At 37.5% G+C, this 19670-nt stretch overlaps 1 protein-coding gene across 4 annotated transcripts in view; it reads right to left on the bottom strand.

Moving 5' to 3' along the window:
* Window positions 1-19670, bottom strand: part of negr1.L (neuronal growth regulator 1 L homeolog) — a 292225-nt gene that overhangs the window by 167303 nt on the left and 105252 nt on the right. For all 4 annotated transcript variants that reach the window (XM_018258196.2, XM_018258197.2, XM_041590351.1 and 1 more), the window contains exon 2: window positions 16765-16997. In XM_018258196.2, the coding sequence (XP_018113685.1) occupies window positions 16765-16997 (233 nt within the window). The remainder of the gene's footprint in view (window positions 1-16764; window positions 16998-19670) is intronic.

Raw genomic sequence — 19670 nt, 5'->3', positions numbered from 1 at the left:
ATTTGTCTTAATAAATTCACCAAAAATACATTTAGAAATATTTTTCCCCACTGCAATCACTAATTTTTGTGTTTAAAAAAACAGACTATAGAGACAATTTTGTCTCTATTTGGCGAAAATTCTGGGGATAATCTTCAGTAACCCTTTTCGAAACAAATTACTTAGCATGAATGAGATAATAGGCGTTAATATATTTGTTAGCCAGAATATTCTCAATGACGGAAGTGTTGCACTTTAGTAAACTTGCTCTTGCCGATTTTCTGGTGTTTTTTCTGGTGCAGGCTATTATCGCTGCTTATTGCACCTTAGTAAACTGATGCCTAAATCACCTATAACAACCAATCAGTAGGTAGTATTTACTGGTCTCCTGTTTTAATACAAACATCTTATTGGTTGCTAATGGGCAAATTATGTACCTTTTATTACATATGGAGGTATTACTTTTATGTTCATGTCTTTATATTTACTCCACCCATTTAACATTTCTAACTGGTTCATATTTATAATCACATGAGCAAAAAGCTGTGACAAAGTAGGGAAAAATACCTTTCTGTCTCTGGAATTAATTAAGCAATGCTACACATCCCACACATTTTATTTGCATTCAGTAATGGGATTTTTAACTGCAACCTGAAATAAATCAGATTTTTTTTCTTATCAGAAGATATTGATCAATCATGTTCTAACTTTCTTATCACAAGATAATCTATTGCTACTCTAAGGAATGACAAATCTCCTATTAACATGAATGCATTCTGCTGCACTGGCATTAATGTAAAATATTTTTTATATTTGAGCCAGGCTCTGTTACTAGTACATTTGTGAAGGTCGATTATCTTATTACTCTAAACATCCACATTTCAAAATGCCAGAAGTAATCAGATATTTTCAAAAGTTGTGAATAATATATGCTTTCTCAAACAAATTACTAAAAATAATTGGCATTATTGAAAGTTGGTGGGCCTTTCTTTTTATGCATTCCTGGGACATCACATTGACAATGCTGGCTTTTGTAATTGTGGAATCCCAGTTTAATTCTTCCTGCTTTCTGATTTCCTGGTTAAGTGACCTATTGGTGGGCAAAATAGGGTTACATGTATCTAGATACATGTAACCCTATTTTGTCCACCCTTGTATTATAGGATATACGTTAATATCTTACCATACACAGGTCCAGAATCATCTTTGCTAAATGGAAAGGTAGTGGGAATTAATGGCAGTGCTTCCACCTAGTGGGATCCGGGGATAAACCTATGGTAGTCCAACCCTGGCACCGTCCTTACCAGGCAAAATCCCACACTCCACTCCGAGTTTCCTCAAGAGCTCTTAACTTTCCCTAGGTATTGCTACCTGCCCAAACATCTCTCCTGACAGAGGTAGTAGCTCCCACACAGCAGGCGCATCAACAACACCTGTCCTCACACAGGGGACACACACTGGAGCCTTTCCATACCCTCCCACAGTGCCAGGGCTCGAAGGCTCAGGTTGGAATTACAGACCATGGATAAAGCAGTTGGCACCAAACGGCATTTTCGGCAAGATGTTTTCACATTCTCAAGTCAGGCTCCCTAGCTATTGAGGCCCAGAACAAGACGCTTGCTTTAATATTAATATACACTTTTATTTGTTTGCAAAAGCCATTTGGTTGAAAACTTTGCAAGGAAGTCGTTGGGGTCTGTAATCGGTCAAAAAGGACACAAACATGGTCGCTAACATTCGCAATGGTCTTTGCAAACATTTTTTGAGCAACGAAACATATAACATTCCCCCTATTTGCCTGATGCTAACTGCTGTTTCCTGCTACTGGTGTCCTGAATAATATTCTGGGGTCCAAAAGGCTTTGGCGTAGGCCTACTCCTGCAGAGATCTCCAAGTTGTCACATTTAGATGGCACAAATAAATTCCACAGTTTTTTAAACAGTTTACACATCATTTACATGAACTGCACCATTTTAGCAGATGACATTGCATGTATTTCAGGGTACATGCATTTCTAGTAAGTAATAGCTACAAGATACTGTAAGCCAAGAATTTTCCTTAGAAGATATAAACCATGGTTGTGTAAAAATGACCCAAATCTATAATGAATGAAGATTGATTAGAAGGAGTCAGCAGTAGCGATGCAGGGACAGCTTTCTATTCTGTGCACGAAATATAGGTCATAGAATTAAGGAAGTTATCCCTGGTTTGCTGCTTATATCACATGTTAAAGAAGAAATTACCTGCACTCAGGACATTGATGCAAGCGTGCCAAGCCCTGCGTGTTTATTCAATGTAACGTTTCGGGGGTGTACCACTTCATCAGACTGAAAGGTAATTTCTTTCTTTACCTTATGCTGTTGGGGGTGCCGATCCCCTTCTTTGCTGAACACCGGACGAAAATTGACGGGAGAGATCAGGATGTGCTGGGTGGTTACCTGAATTGTATCACATTTTCACATAATTCAAACGAAATCTCAGAAAAGCAGATGACTGCTAAAAAAGGATGTTATGATTTTAGTGTAGTTAGAGAGAGAGAGAAAAAGACAAAAATAAGATTACAGAATCTGAACAGAATCTGTAGTATGGCATTCAAAAAGGAGATAAAAGCAGTTCCTTTCTGTTTTTAGAATAACAGAGTCAGCAACAGTATTTTAAATTAATATAAAGAACTATTTACCAAACTAATTATATCTTTGAACATTAAAAATAATCTTTTCATAAAACTGTTGTATATTGTCTCAGGTTTAGTTCCAGAATTGTTTGCACTTGTGTGTAGTGAAGGGAGGAGCAAAATTGTGATATATTTTCATTAGAAAAGGTAACCATGAGACATCTGAAAGTGTGTTAAGTGAGAAGTCAGATGAAAGTCCTGAAATCTTTGACTGCCAAGCTGTGTGTGTGAACATAGCCAGTGTAAATGATGAGATGGAAAATGGTACCATGACTGTTAGTGGTGATAAAGAAGACAGAGTGTCTGAGGAAGAAAATGTAAAACTACCTCCTTATCATGTGTGTGGGCATGTACAAGGCACAGAACTGGTCTCCAGTGAGCCCAACTGTGTGAGATGAAACACAATATAATGGAGTGAAAAATGTATGTCATGGAATTTTTAAAGTTATAAATATGTGCCTTCTGTTGAGGAGTAGGAAAGTCTGCCTGAGTGTGATTTAAAATCTCAAAGTTTTCTGACAAAGAAGTGAGTGAATGTAGTGATGTCGTTAAATGGGGTCTTGCAGACAAAAAGTGTCTGTTTACCAGAGAATAGGTTACATCCCGATACAGATGATGATGTATGGGCTACCTGTTAACATTGAGGGGCAGATTTACATATGGTCGAATATCGAAGGTTAATTAACCCTCGATATTCGACTGCCGAATGTAAATCCTTCGACTTCGAATATCAAAGTCGAAGGATTTACCGCAAATAGTTCGATGTAACATATAGTATATTTTAGATAAACACTGAACTTATCCATATTAATGCTTTGGAATTATTGCATGCTACTATAAGATCCTTAGCTCTAACCCTGTCCCTTCAGTCAAATATTATGGTTCCCTTGTCTGCCCAGAACTCTTGCCTTGGTTCTCTCACTTTAAGGCCTTGAGGCATTTGAGAAGCAGAGGGCTCCTCCCGAAGCGAAAGGCGGATTTTATAGGCGGAAGCATGAGCTGTGACCGGAACCTTCTGTTCTGGCTTTTGGGATACGAAACGTGACACCTTTTCTATAATTGATTGTTATTTATTTAATAAATTCATCTCAGAGAAACAATAGTCAACTATAAAGTCCTAATTACAATACATATTGACTTATACATATTGGGGCAAATTTACTAAAGGGCGAAGTGACTAACGCTGGTGAAAATTCGTCAGCGTGACGTCATTTTGGGACTTTGCCAATTTACTAACGGACACTGGTGTAAATTTACTAGTGAAGGAGATAGACTGTAGCGCTACTTCGCACTCTAAGGCCAGGGGAATTTTCGCTCTGGCGAATCGAAGTAACTATGCAAATTCACTAAGATGTGGATTTTAATGAATGTTACCTCTTGTGCCAGACTTGCCTATGCCAAAAAACGCTGGCGACTTTTCAGTTTTTCAGGGTGATAGGCTGCAAAAGATCTTTTTTTAGGGTAACCGGCTTCCCTCCTAAATTTCCTTACATCTTGCACATAAACTATACACTGGGCACATGTGTAGGGCAATATAACAACTTTATTTTATTACGGTCCCCTGGGCTTGTATAGTGTAATGTATTTGCTACAACATATACGTCCATTGAAATTTAACTTCTCGACGTATGCTAATTTGCCAATGCTAGTGCAACTTCGATCTGCTTAGCGAATTAATGCTAGCGAAACTTCGCCATCGTTCGGCGCCCTGGAAGCAACTTTGCATTAGATACACACATGCTTGAAAAGTTGTTTTTTTAATGAAAGATTCTACATGGTGTACCATGGCATAAACGTTTTGTGTTTGAAAAATGTGTTACTGAAAAAATTATTGACTCTAGAATAATATGACTAGAGAGTCATACATACATACATTTTTGCATGCAAATTCATTTTGTATGTATAATTCCTACTCTTCAAAAACATTTAACAAAACTTTTCGTGATTCGCTTTTGTCTATATAAGGGTATTTTGGGGACGAACAAACTGAGCCCACAGAACATTGTAAAAGAAGAGTTGAGAAAATGCTTGCAGATGGGTTAAAATACTATTAGGCTACAGGAATAATGTTTCTATTCCTACTGGTGTTTAGTACAAGTCAAAATAAAATGTAATGAGTTTTTCTCTGGTACAAGGAAAGTTGATATTTTGTTTTCATAAGAGAGTTTTTTTTCCTCTGGTTATTAAATCTGACACATACCAAGGTGTTATAATTAGAATATTATGGATCCCTTTCTGTAAATCACATTGTGTATCTTAAAAATGTAAAACAACACTAGTTTGTATTTTGATGGTGTTGGTGCACTGTTGGAAGTGAGCAAGCTTCACTAGATAGAGCTGCAGCAAAATGCACCATGGGGCTGAGCAAATGATGCAGACAGTTTTAAGTGTGCCTACTATTTAATATATCTTTCTCTCAACTTTGAAAAGTTCTCTATATTTTTTGTATTTTTTAAATGGCAAATAGTAGATTTTTGTTTGCATTCTGGCTCTTTTATATAAATGTCATGGCAGTTGCTGAATTTGAGTTTAGCAAAGTTTGCTATATGGGAATACACACACTATGTTGTGGGAGGAATCCATAGACACAGCACAGTTTATTTCTATACCCATAACTTTCTATACTATATCCCTTTTGCCTGTCTTATGCAGTTACAATAATTAACATACACTTCTGATTTGGTATTATTGTTTGAAGGACAAGTAGCACTAATAATGAACATCTGAATCATCATTTCCATATAACATCACTTTTTCTTTGAAAATGGGTTTGATACCAGCTCTGCTGTGTTCAACCATCTTTTATCACACCAGTCTGCTGTATCAATGCAGCCATAGATAAAACATATTAATAAGCTATCAACAATAGTCCAACCAAAGATATTAAGCTGTCACCAATAGCCCTATTTGAAATATATTTTCAAATTTAAAATATCAAGTTTGTATAAATGATGTTGCATCTGCATGATACATTTTGGCTATTTACATTTCCTGATTCTAGCGGCCCTTCATAGACAAGGACACTGCTATTAAAAGTAATATCTGGCCACCTCTTTTAATTCTTTGCACTACTTTCTTGTTGAAACAGCTCTTCTCTAGCCAATACTCCCATGCAAATGTTGCCTTGCATGCTCTATGATTAACAGACCTGTTTTTTTCCTTATATCATTTTTTTTGTGTTCTAAAAATAATTAACATTCATCATATAGCAATTAACATTTATCCAACGGTTGTATAGGAAGGATGGTCCTCGATGCACAAAAATGTTCAGAATGATATAGCATGGTTTAGAACAGTTACATCTAGTTTCAAATTCTATTCTCCCCTTAATGAGGAGTTTGAAATGAAGCTGTGTCAGTAGAGTTTAAGAAAGCTATGTCCATGCCTATATAATACATAATGTATATGGCAAGTTTAGAAACACTGAATTTAAATTAATCCCAAAATTAGGAAAAGGGCTAATTATTATATGGTGAAATATCTTTCACTAATTTTGTATGGAAAAGAAGGTTTTTCTCCTGTCAGCCATCCACAGAATAGGGCTAGCAAAAACGAGGAGTAAAAAGGCTGCATAGGGAATTGTGCTAACATACGGAGAACAAAGACACAGGGAAATGCGACAGCTGGGAAATATCAGAATTAGATAGAAAGCAATGATGAACAATCCCAGCTTGTAAGTGAACAAAATGCGGTTAGCAGACAGACCTGGTCACATAGCAGGGTTGCAAATTTGCATTTGTCCAGAATACAAAGTTGTGATTTGTTAAGCCTGTGTGCATTCTTAATAAGGTATTTTCAGATACCCAAGTGAGCAAGTTTTTACTGGCTTTTATAGCATGCATGTGTTCAGTGAGGGCCATTTAGAGGCCCAATCGTACTACACAAATTGATGCTCAATTTTGTTGTGTTGTTTTGTCTCTGATTTTTTTTCAAGAAAAATTATCGGTAAATTAGTTCAGTTTGTGAAAGGGAGCTAGGTCGACTTTGTTTTCAGAAAAAAATTGATTAAATGAGGGTTTTGGTAAATCAGCCCTTTCATGTGTCAAATGTACTTTGACGCTACAAGATTGCCAAACTCTAGAGAAGATAGCATCTGTAATTATGATAAGAGCTGTACATCAAGCTTTTGACACAGTGTAGCAAATGAGTGCACTAGGGTATTATGTTAATGCCAACAAAACAGGAAAGCCTGTTGCACCCCATTTCTGTTCTCAGTCAAGGATTTGAGGGTCACAGTATCATGGGGTTCTTCAAAACTAAAAAAGAAATCAAGGAATTCCCTTCCCTCTTGGCTACTTTCAGTTGAGTTCTGACTTCTTTTTTGACCCCAGCAGAGATCTAAAACATGTCAGGAAACCAGTAGAACAAACCAAACAAGGATAGCCAAAGATTAGTGTAAGTAGCAGATGTCAGAAGTAAACAGTTCAATCTCAGAGCAAGCAACAAGAATCACAAGTCAGAGCAGGCTAAGGTGAATGCTGGAATAGAAACTCAATAAATTGGGCTTTTATAGGTTCTACAACACAGAAGAAAATATGCTAGGAATGAGGACTTGAGGTCCTTTAGCAGCAACATACCAGAAACACTTTTCAGGTTCAGGAGTGAAAAGAGTGCACAGGTAAACACGTGTACACCTTAAAAGTAAACAACAACATACAAAACAATAACTATTAACAAATAATCAGAGGCACATAGGTTGTAATTTGTCTTGCTATGAATGTAAAGGGAAAATAAACCTCACAGATCCAACCCCTACCTCACCATGTTCCCTTGTGTAAAAATGGATTCTGGGACCCTGTTGGTCTAGTGGGGGGCTTCCGGCAGGGACACCATCCGATCTTTTCGTGTGCGTCCTTAGGCGTGTCCGTCACTTACTGGTTTTTGATGCGGCGTGTGGCTGACGTCATTGTACATGGCGCAAAAAAAATTCAAATATTTAGAGCCCCGGTGTACTCATTGCCAAATGTAGGTCTATTCCTGGGTGCTAATAATAGTTTGTTATTCCATGTTTGACCTTGCCTGATCCTGATTCTTGTCCTGATTGCTGCCTGTCCTGACTCTTGCCTGTTTTCTGACAATTCTTCCAGACCCTGGTTTTGTTCCCACTACTTTTTTATACGACAGGCCTGAGACCCTCATTATGTTCCTGTTTTATCGATTTTGTACTGCGCTGCATGATTTGGTATTTTGACCTGGCCTGTGACCCCAACTACGTTCCTGTCTCTCGATTGTGTACTGCATATTATCCAGCTTGGTATCTGCTTGCCCTTGGCAACGCTTCTATTCTCTGTTCCAGTGGTACATACAGTTCCCTTGCTAGCCCAGAATTCTCTCCCTTGTTCTCAGGCATTAAAGAGATACTGACACCTGAAATTAAACTTTTTTTTACATCTATTATAATATTGGCTTTGCAAGCTACTTCTAACTTTGCCATAAAGTATTTGCATGATGCTTTTACATTACCTGTCTGATCCCCCATGTTCCTGTATGAGGGGGCCGCCATATTTGTGCAGCAGGAGTCCGTTAGCACTAGAAACTGTAACTAACAGGCTGAGATGGGACAGTCAGGTTGGCAAAGTCAGAGTGTCAGAGAGTCAGGCTTAGGAACTTCAACTAACAATTATATGCAAAAACAAACCTCTCAGCAAAAAATGATCAATGTGACCTATAGGCAACATTTAATGTACATTCATATGCTAAAATTCATTTTTTTGTGTCAGTATCACTTTAAGACCTGGCAGCATCTGAGTAGCAGAGGGTTCCTCCTGAAGCCAAAGGCGGCTGCTACAGGAAAAAGAGTGGGCTTAGAGTTAATTTTGGGTTTGGGATACCTAACGTCACAGACCTGAAGTCCCTCTGCTTAGGCATCCAGAACTGCAGTAACTAACATGTTTTGCTCCATAGGGCTTTTGCAAATTCTAAAAACAAACATTTTCTTATAATTCAGGCACACTGTAGCCACTAGAGTAAACTTCTTTTTATTGTAGCATTTTTGTAGTATCCATGTAACTTTAGGACTAAATAAGGTTTCTGTACAACTTAAATCTCCCCTCCAATATAATAAAATCCCATGAATAAAAATAACCTCTTTTCATCAAGTATATATTTCACCAAACTGAATTACAATGAAAAACAGATAAATATACTTTCATATTTAGTACTGGGGCCAAATGATAAGTTCTGTGGCTTGTAGTACAACATCCAGCTAAAGCATCAGCATTCAAGAAGGCAAACTATTGTCACTTATCTAGTAAGTATACTTTACATTTCCCTAGCAAATCACATCACTTGACTTCAAGTAGATCTGTTTAAGAATTATCCTATTAGTTCCACATTCTAACCCTGCAAAGCCATATCAAGAAAACAAATTAGACTTTGCAAGCTGAATGAATCACTACATTAATATTTAGAATTCATTCTGTAGCCATCTTAAACATAAGAGACATACATTATCAGGTGCCACAAAACACATTTTCAGTACACATACTGAGGCTTTAATAGGAAATCCCTAGCAGTTTTTCCTCTTTTCTTATCCATGTTTTGAAGAAAATACAGCAGCATGCTTCTAAGCTCTGCTTACTCTTAGCCCCTGATTAACTTGAGCTTGATTTATTTTGCATTCATTTAATTGCGGTGAATGGAAAGAGAATTTAAAATCTGCCTATGCATTTGTTTTCTATAATTTTCTATATTAAAGCCTCCAGTTTAGTCATGTAGTGTTTACAAATACTAATTTTATAAAATACTGTGGAGGCAAGTATGGGTTGCCCAAAACATGTGGCTTGTTTAAATACCTTCTAACTCCATTAATAAGGTCTTGTGGGCCCTACTGCTTTATTAAACAATGGTCAGACTCATTCCTGTACTTGTAAATAGCATTATTTGTGACAAAAAGAGCAACTCTCACAGAACTTCACTGCCAGTATCACAGTTCAGTGAACAAACCTAAATGAACATGGTGTAAATATCAGATAAACAGGAATACAATTCATATCCTGAATTCACTATTGCGTTTCCTTTTACAAGAGTAATTACAAATGCCCCCAGCCATGAATAGGAAGAGGAGACAGAAAGATAAACAGTGAACATTATCTTTCTGAACATGACTGAACCCAAATCAAAACCCAACATAGAAATGTCCATTTCATAGAATGCTACTGTCTAAAAGACACCATTTATGTTAGGGACTGTCCTTTAGGAGCTTCTCAGCATGCCACTGTTTTAGTGTAAAATGCAAAATACATTTATTAAGAAGATCCTTACACTGTAAATGCCATGAATCTCAAATAATGACGGAGGAACCCATGTTGTGCTTTCTCAACATATAATAACATATAGTTACTAGTTATGGGTGAATATGTCCAATTTTGCATCACCGAGAAATTTGCAAAACTCAGAAAAATTCGCAAAACAGCAATAAAAACGGAAAACAGCAAAAAATGTGCGTTAACAGAATCAGCCATCACCCGGTAGGGCATTCCACAACCTCACTGTCCTTACTGTGAAGAGCCACATACACTACTTCAAATGAAAGTTATTTTCCTCTAGTCTGAAGGGATGGCCTCTGGTGTGGTGATTCTCTTTATGGGTAAAAATGGGTAAATTACTTCAATTAAAGTTTAAAGACTATTTAAAGTCCATTTAGCAAGTTAATATATTTCATGGCCTGTTGGATAAAATAAAACCATGCCACTGTCCAGACAAATGTGTCTTTGTTCAGCAATACTCTTCAAGGGACTAACTAAGCAATCCAATTATCAACATCAACATCATAAATAAAGAAGTTTTGAGTTAAAACTAACATTAAGATTTTTTTGACCATAAAAAAATCCGAAAATAGGATTTTGTTTTTTAAAAAACACTGTATTTTCAACATTTATTAAAACACAAATTTTTCTTATATTTTTATTAAATCAAGCTTGACCAAACTTCCATCCACGATTTTATCTTATTTATCAATAAAATAACTTTAAAAAATCAGGTTGAGAAAAAACTCAATAAAATCTAGCAAAAACCCAATATATACTCGAGTATAAGCCGACCCGAGTATAAGCCGAGGTACCTAATTTTACCAAACAAAACTGGGAAAACTTATTGACTCGAGTATAAGCCTAGGGTGAAAAATGCAGCAGCTTTCAATGCTTTCTTTAACTGGACTACAGCTCCCAGCATCCTCCAGCGACCATTCAATTATCAAATCATAGGGGGCACTAAGTTTGGAAGTGAAAGGTTGGGATTAAGAAGCTGTGCTGTGAGGGGAGCTGTGGACCTTTTTTGGAGGAAAGAAGGATTTGAGTGGGGATTGGTGGGCAGAGGGTAAAGGCCATAATGTAGGGTCTCATATACATGGAGCAGTCGCTCATACACACAAAGGCCTCTTCTCCAGAACTTAAAGTTACCCCCTGCCTCTTGTACTCACTTTGCCTGGGCTTCGTCAAGGCTCTGGTCAGTGATAGTCATGATCTGTTGAAATATGTTGCTGACATCCTGCTTCCTGGGCTCCCCATTGTCTGTTGGGGGGGTCGTGCATAGGATGAGGAGTGAGAGTTTGGGGTCCCCCATGGATGGGGAGTCCTGGAATCCCCATCCCCCTGGCCTGCATCAGCCTGCCTTGTTCGTCCATCTGAGCAGCAGCTGCGAGGGAACGCTCTCCTGTTTTTGTGTGTTTCTCTGTCGCCTCTGGTCTCCCCTGTCCTTCATAGTTCCGGTACTCTCCTTCTCCAGCCCGAGTCCCGTCCTGCTCTATTGCTCGCTTCCACCATGCGATTTGCTCGCCTCGTCTCCCAGCAGCACCAATGTGGCCAGTGCGGAGCAGTGAGGAGCGCACCTGCGATGACGTTACACACATCGCGCCTGTGGTGACGTTATACGCAGCGCACCTGTTGTACATGTCACACGCAGCGCACACACAGACTCCATCAGCCAATCCAGAGTAGCTGCGCGGGAGGGGGGCATGTCCCGCGGCACCGTGACCTTACTCCTGATGTTCAACAAGGCACCGGATAGTTTTGTGTTGGGCTGCATGGATCTCCATGCCGGATCAGCGAGGTACATAGGAGAATTTTTGTGCAAGCAGGTCTGACTCGAGTATAAGCCGAGGTACACTTTTTCAGCATATTTTGAGCGCTGAAAAACTCGGCTTATACTCGAGTATATACGGTAGTAGGAATTTGATGCCCGAAACGGTTGATTTTTTCAGATTATCGGATGAAACCCAGCGTTGATCACGATATCTTCAAATTGTAAATTTGGGAATTTTCGGATTTGGACTTTTAGCAGCTTCAGGGTATAATAAATCTCAAAAAGTCAAGGTTTTTTTCCTCTAAAAATTCAAGTTTTGAAACTCGAACAGAAAAAATTTGATGTTTAGTAAATAACCCCTAAAATGTGAAAATGTGAGTCTCACTTGTGTGCAAGTTTTTTTCCTACATAATCTTAAACAAGGTAGTGCTTGAGAAAGAAAAAACAATTGCGCAAAAAAAGTTTATTTGAATAAACTCTTAGGGAATGATTTATTATTCATCATTAATTTTTTACAAGCATTAGCGATATGTGCAACTCATGAAAAAAGTTGAGATGAGTTGATATGTCAAATGCAATAGAAGACACCAGACAATGTTGTTACCTGGGAATTGAATATAAATATGAATTCCAATTTTTAATGACATTTTAAAAATTACAACATATTGTTACAGTTCATAACAATATATTAAAATAACACAATGTACAAACAGTCTGTAAAAAAAGCAACAACATTCAGAATGTCTGATTGTTAAAAAGAAAGCAATAAAAGGAAGCCAGTGGGATTTTTCCTTCTTTAATTTCATGAAAGGGAAACTATAAGTTAGTAAAAAAATTGATTTAAACTGATATAATTAATCAGAGTCAAGAAAACAAATAAGGGAACATAAGTACAACTATTGCAAGAGGCTTATGAATCAACCTCGTTTCATGTTTCTGAACATATATTGTTGAGAAAAAATAAGCAAGGCGTATATTGTGCTGAGAGAGCAAAAAATGCTTAATAGGCACTACAAGTGCTTAACTCCAGGCTAGAAAATGTATTTTATAAACTGATGCTGTGTAATATCCTAACACTGCATCAATGATTGCTGATCTGTCAACTCTGACTTTTGATTAGCAAAAACTCCCACTGCATTCCAGGATGACAGTACTAATTATGCATATAGAGCTATTGGATGTATGCATGTTGTATATTTTATTGTAAGTAAATATAAAACTAAAATGATGCATTTCCTTGTGACAAACACAAGTTGTTCTTTGAAGTAGCAAAATACACAACAAAGAACATTTTACTAGTTATTAACAGAGATATTGCCTGCAGAGGCGGGCCTAGCCGGGCAAGTGCCCTAGGCACCCCAGTCAGGCAGCTCGTCCCCAACCTCGTTATCGGCACTTGCGCGCACACGCGCATTAGCATCGCACACGTGAGCAGGCGCTTTAGCGCCCATTGCGTGCGTATCAGCGTCATTTGCTCTCATCCGTGCAGTTCACGCGCATGCGTGCCAGAATCATTCACGGTTGGAAGTCTAGTTCCAGTGCCCCCAAATCTTTGCGCCCTAGGCAGCTGCCTCTTCTGCCTACCCCTATTTCTGGCCCTGGTTGCCTGCCTCCTACTTGAAACATTCCATTCTTGCCCCTAAATGAGCAATAATTACAGCTATATAAAAATAGTTTAAAAATATAATTCTTTGATTGGTAACCAGGAGTAGAAAGACAAATCAGCACAAAATATAATATTTAGAGGAGAATGCATAATGGGAGGGGTAGGACAGTAGAAGACAAGTTATGGTCCTTAAAAATACTACAGTATAAGCCCCCTTCTCTTCTTAATCCATTAAAAAATACCTCCACTTTTAGGTCCTGAGACCACCTGAATATTCCAAACACAACTGCAATGAACTGATTGTGGATAGTTCAGTTTTGCAAAAGCTGCAAAGCTGAAATACATGTAAGACAGGAAATAAAACTGAAGTTATACATAAATGTGTAATTAGAACAAGCTATGAATATTGACATCACTTTTAGTCATCTATGTACAAATAGAGCCTTAGGGAACTTGAAAGAGTTCAGAAAGGAAAACATAAGCTTTTAGTATGATCCAGGCACTAATATTCTAAGACAATTAGCAATTGGTATTCATGTTTTACTAATTCAATCATTTAACTTTTTGATCCGAAGTGCTCCACCTTAGAACTCCCCTTACAATAATTTTCAAATGTTAACAAAGCCCCAAAACAAATACCAGGCTTATGTTCCACAGGCAGAGCAGGGCACACACAGGCATATGTATGGAACACAACGGGAGCATAGGGAAGGCAGAGTATGGCACACACAGGCAGAGTATGGCACACACATGGAGCATAAGGAAGACAGAGTATGGCACACACAGGCAGAATAGGACAGGCAAAAATTATGGCACACACAGGGAGCATATGGAAGGCAGAAAAGATCAGGAGACAGTTTCCACTGATCAGGACCACTCTAAGATTTGCTACATACAGTGACACAGTGCTGGTGCCCCTCCAGCAGTTTGAGTGTGAACAGGTGAACAATGTGGGCAGTTTCAGTATGGATCTCAGGTGTGAACAGTACAGGGCTTTAGGGTGTGAACAATAGAGGTGTTACAGGTGTGAACAATAGAGGTGTTGAAAGTGTGAACAATGCAGGGGGGAATTCTGAATTTTATTAAACAATGCAGGAGCCAGTTAATCTCTGTAGTGATACCTTTTAAAGTTTAGGCATGGTAAACAGACACAGCAGACAGACTTTAATGTAGGGGCCCACATAAGAGAGGGTCCCGGACCGCCAGTTGGACAGCCCTGGTATAAAAGAATATAGTAACTGACATAAATATTGCATTAATATTTATCAAAAAGGTAAAGGGCAAGAACATGTAAACACATTTAAAGGCTGCAATTTGGTAACAGCTATATGTTAAAATATGTAATTTAGTTTAAATGGTGCCAAATAAATTAGTTTATTTTTCGTTACCATGTACAGTTTCCGGGCACCTACTAGGCATCTAGAAAACTGTCCAGTTAATACATTTTCCAACAACAAAAAGTATGTTATATGCCAATTAGTGATGGGTGAATTTATTTGCATGGGATGGATCCTCTGTGAATTTATGGATTCTGCCAACGGTGATGTTTTTGTGAAACTGCCACAAAAATTCACCGTGGGAAAATAGAAAAAAAATTTGCTCATCAAAATTGTCGACGTCATAATTATTCGGATGCCCGTTGACTTTAATGCATTTGGACTAAAGAGTCGTGCATATAAAAATTGTCGCACGCATAAAAATTTTGCACGTCAAAATTATTTTGACACCCATTGACTTCTAAACGTTTTGCAAAATTTTCTGGAGTTTCGCAAATTTCTCCACGTACCAAAATGGGACAGACCACTGATGCCAATGTCTGAAAAATTGTCTCAAGAGAATAGCACCGGAAATATATTGATTTTCTTTGGCATCTTATGTACCTAAGTAAATTTTCTATTGTAAATCTAAAAATAAACAAATATAATTTGCATTAAAGGAGAAGGAAAGGTTAAAACTAAGTAAGCCTTATCAGAAAGGTCCATCTAAATATACCAGTAAACCCCCAAAGTAGTGCTGCTCTGAGTCCCCTGTCAAAAGAAACACTGCATTTCTTTCCTTCTATTGTGTACACATGGGCTTCTGTATCAGACTTCCTGTTTTCATCTTAAACCTCATTGCCCTGGGCAAGAGCATGCTCAGTTTGCCCCTCTTCCCCCTCCCCTCCCTTCTCTGCTGTAATCTGAGCCCAGAGCAGGGAGAGACTCAGACAGGAAGTGATGTCACACCACATTAATACTGCAGCTCCAATACTAAACAAACAGAGAGTTTCTAGAGCTTTTTACTCAGGTATGGTAAAACATTCTACAGAATAAATATAGCATTCTAGCTTGCACTATTGCAGCTAATCTATTGGCAATAAAATGCCTCAGTAGCTTTCCTTCTCCTTTAACTAAAGGTTCAAATTATGCCACTATGAAGGCGTTTTAAATAAGTGGAAATTAATAAATGGTTCTTGAGTGTAAAGTTCTCACAATTTTAAGTCTATAAGCAACAAAAAATAATGCTCTGTTCATTCAGTCACCAATATACTCATACATTTACATGCTCACACAGAGTGAACATCAAGGCCCTGATCCATTTGTATTTGCTCAACTAGTCTATGCTCAGGGAGCTTGCTGTATGGCATCTATAATGATAACTGGGAACATAACAAACTTAACAAAGGTTTTGCTCTGTCTAGAAGACCCCATCTCTTTTGTTACTGTCTTGGTTGTCTCCAGGGAGTGCAAGGGTAGTATATTCTTACAATTATTTCAGATCTGGTTTTCAACCTGGAAACAGAGATGCTGAAAAATGTCTGTCGTGGCCATTTAATAGACCAGCATGGACCAGTTTGGTAGCTGACAACAGTCAACAGTCAGTTACATGTTTATAATGACTTACTGTAACTCTGTGAAACCTTAATTATAAAAAAACACGTATTTGTGGTATTGATATCCTACATTTGACAGGTTATATTGCAAAAGATGACCTCATCTTTGTGAGCCTATGACTGAGGGCATGATGTCCGAAACACCTTAGGCCCAGTGTCCTTAGCAGTCTTCTGAATAAATATGCCATTCTTTTTTTTAATCAGAATGTTGCTTTAATTTGTATTTTCAAGTGCTGACTGGCAACAGACAAGTTATGACTAAGGTAACACCCCAAAAACATTGTTAAGTGCACAAGGCACATGTGAATGTCATACTGAAAGAATTATTTGTATTTACTGATCTTTTTTTTAAATCTAAACCTGTGCATGATAAATAATACAGGTGTAGCAATATTCCACAATCATCAACTATGTCAAATGTGTTGTTGGAAAAAGCTGGAATCATATATCTTTGCATTACCTTGCATACAGTATTTCAGTTTTATGTCTGCAGGTTACATATACCTAAACGACTTGAAGGAAAAGAGTGTGCTATAAGGTTGTAGACATTTTCCATACTTATACAAATAGCATATGAAAATAAATAAAACCAGATATAATAAATATACTTACCATGAACTGTAAGATGTACGTGCAATGTTCTTGGACTGTGCTCAGTTTGTACTGAACAAGTATATTGTCCATCATCGGAAACATCTACTTTTTGTATCCGTAGACTATATTCCTGTTTGTTTGATGTGGTAATTGAAACTCTAGGGTCCACTGACCACTTGTCCTCCCCCGCAAATATAATACTGGATCGATTAAGCCAGGCACCTTTTGACGCTCCCTCTTCCAAGAAACACCTTTGGAAATAAAAGATGAACTTAGTATAGTAACATTATAGTTACATCATACAGTACATGTAACTAGTTATAGACAGGGGAATTCATTACAAATAGAAAATAATTTAAGAAAATGTACCAGATAAGAAGCATTGTGGCAACAGTGCCAGAAAGTTTTAGCAAAGGTTGTATTGCTAGCATTAAATAGTAGACAAATTCGCGAATAATCGTGAAATCAGAAAGTCACGAAAAAATCGTGATATTCTGAAGTTTTCACTCAAAAATCTTGAAATTTGAAGGTTTTCACAAAAAAATCGTGAAAATCTGACATTTTCACGAAAAAATTGTGAAAAACGGAAATTGATGCCTGCGTCGAAACGTGGAAATTTGACGCAAATTCGTGCCAGGAGAATTTATTCGCCCATCACTAATTGCTATTGCTTCTGGAGGACTTCAGCCCAAAATAGAAAAATCAGAAACAAAATGATTAGAGAATCAGTAGAAGTTTCATCATTTAGTCACTGGACCATAAAACAAAATTAGATATCCAACACAGTTATGCTAGATATGTGATTGAGCAAAATACATATATTCTGTTTGGATTTATAGGAAACTCCAGGTTCTGGACAACCCTTTTTTGGTTTCTGCTACAATATGTAAATTTGTAGCATTACATGACACTTACCCACTGTGGCGTGGTTTTAAAGAGTTTCTACACTTGCATAAGTATTAGTGCATAGGTGCAGATCTAAACTAATAGTAATGAAACAAGTTGGTCACTAACAAAGTTCACAAAGTTAACAAATGACGAGAGGCCAACACTTTAGATTGGACAAACGATATTTTAATCATAGGCAACACAAATGGCTCTTTACTGTGAGGTTGGTCAGTCCTGGTAGTTTTCCTTTATACTTTTAAAAGGTACTGGAATATCTTCTTATGCGGGCAAAATATTTACAAAAGAAGTAATGTACTGGAATATAGTTCGGACCATCTATCTCTCTATCTACACATAAATGATGTGTATGTACACGCATAAATGCATAAATAATTATTTTCGGTACTTTTAGAATGCTGACACATTTCCGTCCCGCTTTACAGAGATGATGCATCTTTCAAATATGTCCCTATCCCAGTCTATCTTACAATTCAAGGTCCCTTCTCTATCACATACACAAACCATAGGGTAGAGTCACTTAACCTGCCTTTATAAAACATAACATAACATGATGTTGGAGGAAGCCACGGTACCTGGAATCTTTCAAGTGTTAGCAGGTGTTGACACCTGCAACCTAGTGGATGTCCACAATGATGCCATGTAAGGAAAGAAGCAAGAGACATATACATTTCGTTTGAAAGCTTTTTCAGCTCCCATGAGAGAATAGAAGAAATTTTCCTGACAGGAAAAGGACCCTTTGCATAAAACATCTATGCATCACAAAATATATATATATCACAAAATAAAGGAATTGATTTAGGCCCTTTTCCTTTGAGGGAGAAGTTAACATCATTATTAGAAACAAACAAAAACCCTTACCTACTATATATCATATAATATAAGATCATATAATGTATAATCTGTGATAAAAAGTCAGTCACTTCTCCATATATAGTATTTTTTTTACCTTTTCTGTATTGATTTACTTTGCCAGGTATTGATTTAAATTGCCATCACAGAATATTTTTGCAACTGTGCCCTATGCTTTGTGATAAAAACATGACAATGGGACTCCTCAATTGACCCTTCGCCTTCAGCTTTCCCATTGAACCCCTTAGTTTCACACAGTAATGAAACACAAGGAGCCATAAATGGTGAAAATGGCCACAGCATTTATTAACATCAAATAAATAGGACCTTGCCAGCCTCACCCCAAGGCAATATTCAAAGAGAGAATTCCATAAGGGGTCACTACTATGCTCTGTTGCTCCTCACTTGAGATCCGCACTATGTCATTGTATCCACCACTAAGTATTAGGCTGCCTCTACCTACAGAGAGGATGGCCCCAAACTCTGCTACGAGCAGGAGCTACATCTCCCACCATGAGAGAAGTTCAGCAGCCCTGCTGTCGGCCCGGAATCTGTGTCGATCATAGGAAATCCAAGCAGACTGCCCCCTAGCACAAGCAGTAGCGTCTGTATCAATAAACCCACTGTGCAGTCACAGGAGAGAACCTCCTTTCTCCCTCTTCTAAATTTACCTGTGCAGTACTCTGGCAAGGTCCTACCATTGCTGTAACAAATTAAAAATTATATCCAGGATATCCAACAATGGGGTATAACAAGAGTTAATTTGGTGAAAGAAATTTCTACAGACCTCCAGTAGATGGTAAATTTATTCATGAGCACATAGGTAAACTATTAAATATACCTTATAAACAGTAGGTGTTTCAGTCCATGCAAAAGTTAATTTATTTAAAAAGAAACATGTTCAAATCAAATATTGTATAAGATTAATCATGTCTTTAAAATATGTATCACCTATACATGATCCGTAAATGATGTGTATTATCTGTTAATTACATCATATTAGACATTATTTTTAATTTAAAAGAAGCGCTAATAATATGCTGAATAAAAGTGTGCTTTTCCTGTTCTTAACATTGCCATTTTTTGCCATTATTAACATACTTCACATTGAATTCAACAGACTTTTTTTACTGACAACTGTTTGAAACTAATAACCCAGGAAAAGG

This window comes from Xenopus laevis, chromosome 4L (genome assembly GCF_017654675.1).
Source record: "Xenopus laevis strain J_2021 chromosome 4L, Xenopus_laevis_v10.1, whole genome shotgun sequence".
Lineage (NCBI taxonomy): Eukaryota > Metazoa > Chordata > Amphibia > Anura > Pipidae > Xenopus > Xenopus laevis.
This window is presented reverse-complemented; position numbering and strand designations above follow the sequence as displayed.